The 9,841-nt window shown below is 58.6% G+C and overlaps 1 protein-coding gene across 3 annotated transcripts in view; it reads right to left on the bottom strand.

Annotated features, from left to right (window-relative positions):
• Positions 1-9,547, bottom strand: part of OPN4 (opsin 4) — a 12,799-nt gene extending 3,252 nt beyond the window's left edge. Inside the window, exons 1-8 of one of the 3 annotated variants that reach the window (XM_035020309.1) lie at positions 9,187-9,547; positions 7,526-7,671; positions 5,469-5,602; positions 4,939-5,142; positions 4,158-4,329; positions 3,562-3,726; positions 2,550-2,657; positions 1,447-1,627 (exon numbers count right to left, since the gene is read on the bottom strand). In XM_035020309.1, coding sequence (XP_034876200.1) covers positions 1,447-1,627; positions 2,550-2,657; positions 3,562-3,726; positions 4,158-4,329; positions 4,939-5,142; positions 5,469-5,602; positions 7,526-7,671; positions 9,187-9,315 — 1,239 coding nt within the window. In that variant the 5' untranslated portion in view covers positions 9,316-9,547. Of the gene's footprint in view, positions 1-1,446; positions 1,628-2,549; positions 2,658-3,561; positions 3,727-4,157; positions 4,330-4,938; positions 5,143-5,468; positions 5,612-7,501; positions 7,672-9,186 lie in introns of all 3 variants that reach the window. The other 2 variants (XM_035020315.1, XM_035020322.1) reach the window with 2 other exon arrangements.
• Between the last annotated feature and the right edge of the window lie 294 nt (positions 9,548-9,841).

Below are 9,841 nucleotides of genomic sequence, written 5' to 3'. Positions count from 1 at the left end.
GTGCGCTAGCGTGTGCTAGTGTGCGTGCGCACGCGCGTGTGCGCTAGTGTGTGTGCACGCACGCGTGTGCTAGTGTGTGCGCTAGTGTGTGCGTGTGCACGCGCGTGTGCGCTAGTGTGTGTGCACACATGCGTGTGCTAGTGTGTGTGCGCTAGCGTGTGTGCTAGTGTGAGTGCGTGTGCGTGTGCGCTAGTGTGTGTGCGTGCATGTGTGCTAGTGTGTGTGTGTGCGTGTGTGCTAGTGTGTGCCTTGCTAGTGTGTGTGCGCTAGCGTTGTGCTAGTGTGTGTGCGTGCGTGTGTGCTAGTGTGCATGCGTGTGCGTGTGTGCTAGTGTGTGTATGTGTGCGCTAGTGTGTGTGCACGCACGCGTGGGCTAGTGTGTGTGCCTTGCTAGTGTGTGTGCACTGGTGTGTGCGCTAGCGTGTGTGTGCTAGTGTGTGCGTGCGCACGCGCGTGTGCGCTAGTGTGTGTGTGCGCGTGTGTGCACTGTGTGCCTTCTTAAGCGTGTGGGGTGGGTCTGTCTTCATGAGGGTCTAGGCCTCTGTTGACGAATGACATTCACTCCTTGATGTCCTTCACTACATGTGGTTCAGGGAAGGGACCTCTGATATCTCCTCCCTCAGCCCCCAGGGCTGGAAGCAGTGGGAAGAGGTCAGTGGAGATTCTTGGTGAGGCCCACGGTGGGCCCTGTAGTTACAATGATGGAGGAGCCCAGGTGCGGCTGGGGACGGGAGGCCACAGCACAGAGAGCTCTCCCGGGGGCATTAGGGGGCATCACAGCCCTGGGTCCCAAAGAGGGACTGGCAGGCTGGTAGCTCCCAGGGCTAACACCAACTGTGGGGTTAGCACCCGCTCATGTGCACCCTAGCCAGCCTTGGATGTAGAGACAACTGTTTTCCCTTTTAGAGAAGAACACACAGGCTCAAAAGGGGTGAGTGACCTGCCCAAGCTCACACAGCGAGGATGTGGTAGAACTGAGCCTTGAACCCGGGTCCCCTGACTCCAGGGCCAATACTCCTTCCACTGTATCCTGTGGGCTCCTCAAGGCTCCCAGGAAGAGGGGGCTTAAGGCTAAGAACAAAGGGCCCCGAGCTAGCTCCGGCCTGTCTCTCGGGAGGCCCATCTAGGGCCAGAAATGCCTGTCTTTTCGCGGCTCTAAGCTCCTGGAATACTGCCATCATGGAAGAGAGATGGCCTGGCGTTGGAAGACGCATCAGTCCCGGCCCTGTTACTGGGTGACCTTGGGCCAACCCATTGCCTCTCTGGCCCCAGGGCCCCTGCCTGTCAGGGGGAATGGGGCAAGGAAAGGCCATGGGGCAGTCGTGAAGGGCTCTTCCTGCCAGCGTCCTGGGGTCCTGAGGGTCCCTGGGTCTCAGAGGCCTGAGGCTGGCTTGGTTGAGGAAAGGAGGGTGAGGTGCTAGCCTCGGGAGGCTATCGCATCCTTACCACCTCGCTCTCCGAGCCCAGGGACGCCTGGCGCCTCTGTCCAGAGATCCAGCTGAGGTCCGAGGCCTGGCTGCTCAGTGTGGAGCGGTGGGTGGAGCGGTAGCTGGTGTAGGGGCCACTGCGCTGGCCTGACACGCCCAGCAGTACCCGCAGGCAGGGCAGGTGCTGGGCAATGGCCATTCTGCAGGAACCGCACAGCTGGTTAGGGGGATGGACAGGCAGACACCGGGAGATGGGGGAGGATGGACAGACTGATACGAAGCTAATGGGAGTGGACAGAATGGGGAAATGGGTGGTTCCGACACTGGGGTTATGAGGACAGACAGATGATGGGGTGATGGGAATGGACAAAACGACACTGGCAGTCATAGGAAGTGATGAGGAAGGACAGACAGATGCTGGGGTGAAAGAGACTGACAGGCCCATAGCCTTGGGGATGGACAGGCAGACACTGGGGCCATGGGCACGGAGGGTAGCAGGTTCGGTGAGGGGCTTGGTCTCAGCTCTCAAGCGGCTGGCCCAAGCCGCGTCCCTTCCAGTGAGGACGGGGACACTCCCGAGCAGCCTCTGAGCCTGCAGCTGGCCTCAGCAGGGCGGCAAATTACTGACACCACCAGGCAAAAGGAAGCACTGAGGGGCCCCTCGAGGGAGAGGCCAGCTGTGCTGGGAATCCATCAGCAGAGAGCGCTCTGGGCCAGAAGCACCCCCGGGCCTCCGCCAGGGCCCTCGAACCTCTCCCTACTGTGGTCTCCAGGACATTGCTGTCCGGGGGCTTCTTCTCTTTGTAGAGGGCATCACTGCTGATCGGCCATCCCAGCTGCCTTTTGGCCTTGGCTCCAAAAATGCCATAGGCAGGATTGGACACTGCCCAGGGAGCTCTGAAGTCCCTCCAAGCTGATCCCCCTGGGAAACTGGAGCAACAGAGGGGGTCACACCAGCTCCAGACCCCACCCAGTGTCACTGGCTGCTCCCAGCTGCGGGAGGCCCCCACCCAATGCATACATACGAGAGATAGGAAAGATGGCCAGCCTCTGTCCCCATTCACGGCTTCTGACCCTCCGTGGCCCGGGGACATGGGGCTGGGTCCTGGAGGAGGGCCGCACCTGTACTTGGGGTGGGTGATGGCATAAATGATGGGGTTGTGGATGGCAGAGGCCTTGGCGATGACAGCAGGCACGGTGTTCATGTAGGGTGTCAGGACATGCGCGTACCTAGGACGGAGAAGCTGTGGTCCCCCCACCAGCCGGCCCTCCCAGAGACTCCACGGCCCACGTGCCCTCTCAGGAAGCTTCTTCCTCTGGGCCAGGCCCTGCAGCCCAAACCAGCACAGCCAAGAGGGACTGCGATGCCAGGAGAATTCTGACCTGAGGTGAGCGGACACCTGGGGGGCCGCTGAGGGACGGTTGCTGAGGGGAAGAGGAGCCAGGTTGGGGGGTTCGGCCAGGTCCCATGATAGCTTGGAGCCCGTGCTGTTGGGAGGAAACGCTCCCCACCCCCAGGGCCTCGGGGCCTCTGGCCAGTTCCTCCCCCGTCGCACACAACCCTGAGACCCGCTTCTCCCCTGGCTCTCTTAGAGTGACTCAAGACAGCCTTAGCCGGCACCAGGCCCTTCCGGCACAAGGAGGTCTCGGACCCAGACAGCCCCCAGCATGAAAAACTCTCACTGTCTCAAAGTGCTTCTGAAGTCTGGCCTATGTCCTCGCCGCTGCAGACATCAAGTGCCCAGACTCGAGCCACGAAGGGCTGGCAGGCAGGAGGTGAGGGGCACCCCAGGCCATGTGCCCACAGCCCGGTGAAGAGGGAGCCGGAACCTCAGGGAGCGTCTTGTGTTCCCGCGGGATCTGGCAGGACCTGGGAGCCCCTGCAGGCCCTCAGGCCAGACCCAGAGCTCCCGCAGCACGGGTCCCAGTGCCTCCAGGAAGTGGCAGGGCCATCTCCCGCAGGTGAACCTCGCTGCTGCCGCAGGGAAAATGAATGACTGGCTGTGAGGCTGGGCTTTGAGTGTAAGAACGGCTGGCTCCAGCTTGGGCTGGGGAGGGAGAGGCCGCTGCAGGGTCCCCTTACCCTCCTCCCACCCCCTCCAGCCCCTGTCCCGGCCCCTTGGGCACTGCTCACCCAGCAAAGGCCGTCAGGGCCACAGCAGAGTAGGGGGCCCAGGAGAGCACGAAGAGAAGGATGACCAGCAGCTCAATCTTGGCCATTTTCCACTCTCTCTGTAGCCGCTGCCGTTGTCGGGGGGACCTAACACCGCCCTCGCAGGCCCTGAAAGTCTGGAGAGCCCTGGCACAGGCGCAAAGTCCGAGTCTGACCCCGCTCTAGCGGCAGTGAGGGCCACGGTCATGGCTGCCATGGGGGAGGCTCCCTGGACCTGGCCATTCTCTCCAGACTCCCAGAAAGTTCTCCGTTACATCCAGCCTAAGCTGTCTCCCTGTGGTTCCACCTCCCCGTGGACCTCCTGATCAAGCCAAAGGCCCCCTCCTCAGAAGCCCCTGTCTCCTGAGACTTCTCTAGGCACCCAGGTTGTGCTGGTCTCTGGGCACCTCACCCCCTAAGCACATGGGCTCAGCTTGTCTTTGCCCATCTGGAGCTGGGAAGGAATGTCCTGGGGAGGGGGAGGGTGCAGTGTGAGGCTGGGGGCTGGGTAGGGGCAGCCCTGGCAAAGGCGTGTGGCCACCCTCCCATCGAGCCCCTCCTCCACGCCCAGCTCTTACTGGCCTGTCTCCCGGATGGCCCTGAAGATGAAGATGTAGCAGTAGATGATGACCAGCAGGGGGAGGAAGAACACGAAGCAGAAGAGCAGCATGGTGTAGGCTCGGACGGAAGGTGTGAAGCTCATGTAGTCCCAGGAGCAGGAGGTCAGCAGCCCCTCGGGTACGTAGGCGCCTAGGAGCCAGGAATAGGTGCTCAGCCTTCGGCCCAGCATGCTTCAGGCTCCTCATCCAGCAGGGGCTTTAGCTGTGGGGCCTGGGCTCCCTGAACACTGGTCCCCACTCCAGCCCTGCCTAGTGCAGTGAGGAAGCCAGGGCATGTGGAAGGAAGCTTTCCCAGCTAGTTCTAGCAGGCAAAGCCCACTGCTGCCCATTTTTACCAGGTTGGAACAGAGACCTCACCATAGCTCCAGGGTATTATCCTCCAGATTTTGGCCAGGTTTTTGGTCCTGCCACAGAAAGGACCTTGCTGCTAACTCTCCTACTTGCTCAAGCCTACACCCCAAGGCCTGCCTGTCTGATGCTAAAACTCAGCATCAGATGCACCTGTCACTTACTGCCGCCCAAGAACCATGTGGGAGCCCAGGTCATCCTCTGGTTGCTGGTGGTTCTACCTCAGTTTCCCCTGCTGCTAGTCATGCCCCCTGAATATCCATCTGCCTTGAGGCTCAAGAATTCCCTTGGCCCCTCCTGCCAGCTGGCCAACCCAAGTCTACCTACCTGCCCCTTGAACATGCCCCACCCAGCTTATCGTCCTCTCTCCCAATTCCCTTAGTCCACTTACTCCAGCCAAAGAAGGGTGGCAGACTCCAGGCCAGGGCATAGAGCCAGACGCCCACCAGGACAAGCGCTGCTCGCCTCTTGGACACCACCCCGATGGTGGCCAGTGGGTGCATGATCACCAGGTAGCGGTCCAGAGCGATGGCCGTTAGGGTAATCATGGAGGTGATGCCGAAGACAGCCCCACAGAAGGCATAGAACTCACAGCCTGTGGGCACAGCTCCCCAACCTCAGACCATGGCAGGAGCCCATGAGTTACCCCAGAGGAGGGGGGTCTGGGGGTGGTACATACTCAGCTCCTGCCTTCACCTCTCCAGAAAAGCATCCCTGAGCCCCTCTCCACCCTGGCTACTTGCCACATCTGGCCGAGAAGCTGAATCTTCCCTCTTGCTCACTCACGGGATTGAGCACGGCCACCCACTCTCTGCCCAGGAAGAGCCAATCACCTCCTCGTTCAAGGCCAGCCTCCACTGTGGGCATCCCCTGCCACAACCCTCCTCCTCCCTCCAGCAGAAGGGAACCCTGAATGTCTACCTGCCTCCCCAAAGAGCCACCGCTTATAGAGGCTGCTGGCGAAGAAGACGGGGGCCTGGGTGAAGGACATGAAAAAGTCGCTGACTGCGAGGTTGATAATGAACATGTTGGAGGGTGTCCTGAGGCCTCTGGTCCTGTGAAGGGTCGGAAGCTGTCAGGAGGTGCTTCTGCTGGGGAGCTTCCCTGAGCTACGAGCACACGTGCACACACGCACACACACGGGCAGAAGCCACAGGGCCACCACCCATCCCGCTGCTGCCCAGCAAGCACCAGCCAGACGGCTCTAGAGCCTGACAGCATGGGCTGAGAAGTGAGGCCCCCTCCAGGCAGCAGCTCTTGCCTCAGATGGGGAGCAGTACTGCCGCCAGAGTGCTATGCAGCCCTGCCGAAGCTGGCTTTAGGACACGTCTGTTTCTTCCTCTCGCCTTCTGGATCCCCTCTGCATGATCCGCACTCTCTCCTTGGACACACCCCTCATTCGTCTGAACCCCTCCAGGCCAGTTCTCCCCAGTGGCTCCTCCTGCATGCTCAGGCTCAGATGTGCCTTCCCAAGAGCTCCTTCTACCTCCTTCTCCCCCAGGCACCCCTCCTTGTACCCCTTCTTCCAGTATCTCTGCAGTCTTCAAACTTGGGGTTGGCCCAGGGCAGAGGGACAGACAGGTGTGCCCCACAGGCCAGGCACTTTCACAAACGCCTCTCCCGTAATCATCCATCTTTGCATCTAGCCCTCCCTCTTTTCCAGATGAGAATCCTGAGGCTCCCACCCTCGAGGTGGCTTGCTCCAGATAACAAGACTCAGTAAGTGGCATGGCCAGGATTCAAACACTTAATTTTTTTTTTTAAGATTTTATTTATTTATTTGAGAGAGAGAGAATGAGAGAGAGAGAACACATGAGAGGGGATAGGGTCAGAGGACGAAGCAGACTCCCCGCCGAGCAAGGAGCCCGATGCGGGACTCGATCCCAGGACTCCAGGATCATGACCTGAGCCGAAGGCAGTCGCTTAACCAACTGAGCCACCCAGGCGCCCTCAAACACTTATTTGATGGGCACTGCACAGACATGAACTTGTGTAATCATACATTGACTCCATGAAGTAAATCACAACTCCATTTTGCAGACAAGAAAAATGGACCCACAGGGACACCTGGGTGGCTCAGTCGGTTAAACGTCTCCCTTCAACTCAGGTCATGACCCCAGGGTCCTGGGATCGAGTCCTGCATCGGGCTCCCTGCTCAGCGGGGAGTTTGCTTCTCCCTCTCCCTCTGCCCCTCCACCCTGCTCATTCTCTCTCTCTCTCTCTCAAATAAATAAATTTTAAAAAAGAAAGAAAAATGGGCCCACGGAGAAAAGTGACTTGCCCAAAGTCAGTTCAGCTAATAGGTAGTAGGGTCAGGGGTTCACTTCTTCACCTGCCTGTCTCAGCCATTCAGCCCAAGAATGAGGCAGGTGGGGAAAGAAGCTGGGGTGCTTGCCAAGGGTGCTTGCTGAGTGTCTTGAGGACTCAGGACCATGTTGCCAGGGCTGCTTGTCAAGGTGACGTGGAGGTGAGCTGAGAGCCGGGCAGAATGGGCAGAGGCAGGGGCGCCTGGGTGGCTCAGTTGTTAAGCGTCTGCCTTCGGCTCAGGTCATGATCCCAGAGTCCTGGGATCAGCCCCGCATTGGGCTCCCTGCTCAGCGGGAAGCCTGCTTCTCCCTCTCCCTCTCCCCCTGCTTGTGTTCCCTCTCTCGCTGTGTCTCTCTCTGTCGTAAATAAATAAAAGCTTTAAAAAAAAAAAAGAATGGGCAGAGGCATGTGAGTCGTAGAGAAATTTATCCTACACAGAAGGTGTGCCCGGGGCCCAATTGGCATGTGCCACTCAAGCTGCCCTGGACTATTTTTTGGCCCCTTCCCTAAGCTAGAAGATAGAGACCTGTCCTGAGACCACCAAAGGCTTGGCAGTGGCGTCCCCACCCAGGCTCAACAGCACCTTGCAGAGCTGGAGACAGCCTTCCTGCCCTGTCTCTGCATGACTGGCTGCCCTCGGTGCCCATGCGCTAGTCCCGCCAACCAGGCACCTGCAGAAGGTATAGATGACCATCAGATTGCCCAGCATCCCCGTGAGCCCCACCAGCAGGATCACTGTGCCCAGGATGTAGTGGGCATGGTCTGGAACATCCACCGTTGGGAAGGGGACCCAGGCAGCAGCCCGAGCCGCGGCTGCCTGTGGAGAGACAGAGAAACATGAGCATCACGTTATCCTATCATCTGGAATAACCCTGAGAAGAGAGGGTTAAGGTTCCTGGTAGACCAGCAGGGAAACAGGCTCAGAGTGGCACAGCCACTTGCCCACACTGCCAGGCAGTAGCTGAACCAGAGGGGAAACGCAGATCTCTCTAAAGTCAAGCCTGAGCTCCTGCACCGTGGCACAGAGGCATGAGGCTTCTAGAATCACCCTTTGGAGGCTGAACGGACAGACACACACATGTCTGACAAGGAGGGACATGGCTGGAGTGAGTCTACCTTTCCTTGGGGAGAAGGCAGATCCATCCCCTCAGTGCTTCCTCTCCATGGCATGGGCCCTGACCGAAGCGCTCGAGGCGCTTAGCAATGGTCTTCCAGGCCCCGCAGACTCTGGGGTGGTGGAGCTGGGTGGAACCCCTCTCCTCAGGAACCCCAGCCCCTCCCCAGCCTCAAAGAAGAAGTTGTATCCCCTCACAGTATAAATGGGGAGCGTTGACCTTGATACCTGGCATGAGACAGAGGACAAGAATTCCCCTTTAAAAAGAAAGCTTAGGGGGCACCTGGCTGGTGGAAGAATATGTGACTCCCGATCTCAGGGTCACAAGTTTGAGCCCCACATTGGTTGTAGAGATTACTTAAATAAAAAAAATAAACTTAGGGACACCTGGGTGGCTGAGTCAGTTAAACGTCCGACTCTTGATTTTGGTTCAGGTCATGATCTCAGGTTCGTGGGGTTGAGTCAGGCTCATGCTCAGCATGGAGTCTGCTTGAGATTCTCTTTCCCTCTCTGTCTGCCCCTCCCCCCTCTCTCTAAAAAATAAATAAATCTTAAATAAATAAACTTAAAAAAGAAAAAAGAAAGCTTAGGTCCCCCAAAGTCACTTCAGGGAGGTTATGACCCCATGAGGCCAGCACAAGGGGCTTTAAAGAACCCTCTGGCCCTGATCCTTTCCTGGGAAGGAGGGCAATTTAGTCTCTGTCTTGCCTCCTATAGCTATGGAGGCTTCCCGTCCTATCCAGGATGTAGGCCAACATCCCAGGGTCTTCAGGGTACCCTCAGTTCTCCCCAGTTAATAGTGGGTTCGGTGGGGTATGATTCTGGGGCCCTGGCCAGAATGACAGGCAGCAGAAAGCACCCACCACTTCACTCTGGTCTGGACAATCCAGAGGCCTCTGGTATGCCTTCCTCTCTGGAAGGCTCTGTGGGGTATCCAACCACCCTCAGAAAAGAATGGATGCAGCCAAGGGCAGGTCTGGGCCATTGCAGCCCTTTGTTCTTTAGGGCTGGCCTTTCTGTTCCTTGGATGCTCTCCATGGGGAAGGACATTGCCCACACTCTCCTCTATTGGCCTCTTTGGGGAGGATAGGCCCAGAGAGGTCCGGTAACATACCCAAGGTCCCACAGAGGAGCTCAGACCTCTTCTATCTCACTGTCATGGAGGCCGGGGGCGGGGAGGGAAGGCTCTGTGTGTGCACATGCCGGCCCCAGGCTTACCGTGGGACTGCTGGGCAGAGCTTGGCCCACGCTGGACGTGCTGCCCCAGGAGCTGTCCCACCTGCTGGGTGAGGCTGGGGTGGCCACAGAGCTGGGCTCCTGGGCTCCGGGCCCCGAAGGAGGGTTCATCCTGAGGTTGGGTAGTCCTTTCTCGAGCCCACCGAGAAGTCCAGGACACAGGGAGCTCAGGATATTAGCGGTGCCCGGCCTCCCAACCTTCCTCCGTCCTCAGCACCCCTGCCTGGTCTGCCGGCCGCCTGTTCCTGCGTCCTGCGTGGTCCTAGCCTGGAGCTACTCTTGGAGCTGATGACTGCTGTGTCCAGTGAAGCACAAAGGAACGAATGTCACAGCTATGGCGACTCACAGCCACGGGGTCCGTCCCCACCTTTAAGTAGCAGAGCTGGGAGCGCACATGCCCAGTTGCTCAGTACTGCGGGTTCCCTCAGATAGAGGTCCCTGGGTGTCTATCCACAGAAGGTCTGATGATGGTGGCGCACATGTGTGAAAGTGTGTGTGTGTGTGTGTGCATGAGTATGAGAGCGTGTGTCAGTGTGAATGTGTGTGTGTGTATTTCAGGGGAGACTGCCGTGCTTGGGCTCCTAGACATTGGGCAGAAGGCTTTGTCCTCCCCTCTGACAAGGCTCTCTTTCTCCCC

The sequence above is a fragment of the Mirounga leonina genome, unplaced genomic scaffold, assembly GCF_011800145.1.
Source record: "Mirounga leonina isolate KUSES-001 unplaced genomic scaffold, KU_Mleo_1.0 Mir_114, whole genome shotgun sequence".
Classification (NCBI taxonomy): Eukaryota; Metazoa; Chordata; class Mammalia; order Carnivora; family Phocidae; genus Mirounga; species Mirounga leonina.
The sequence above is the reverse complement of the archived record's forward strand: the minus strand, read 5'-3'. Positions and strand labels throughout refer to the sequence as shown.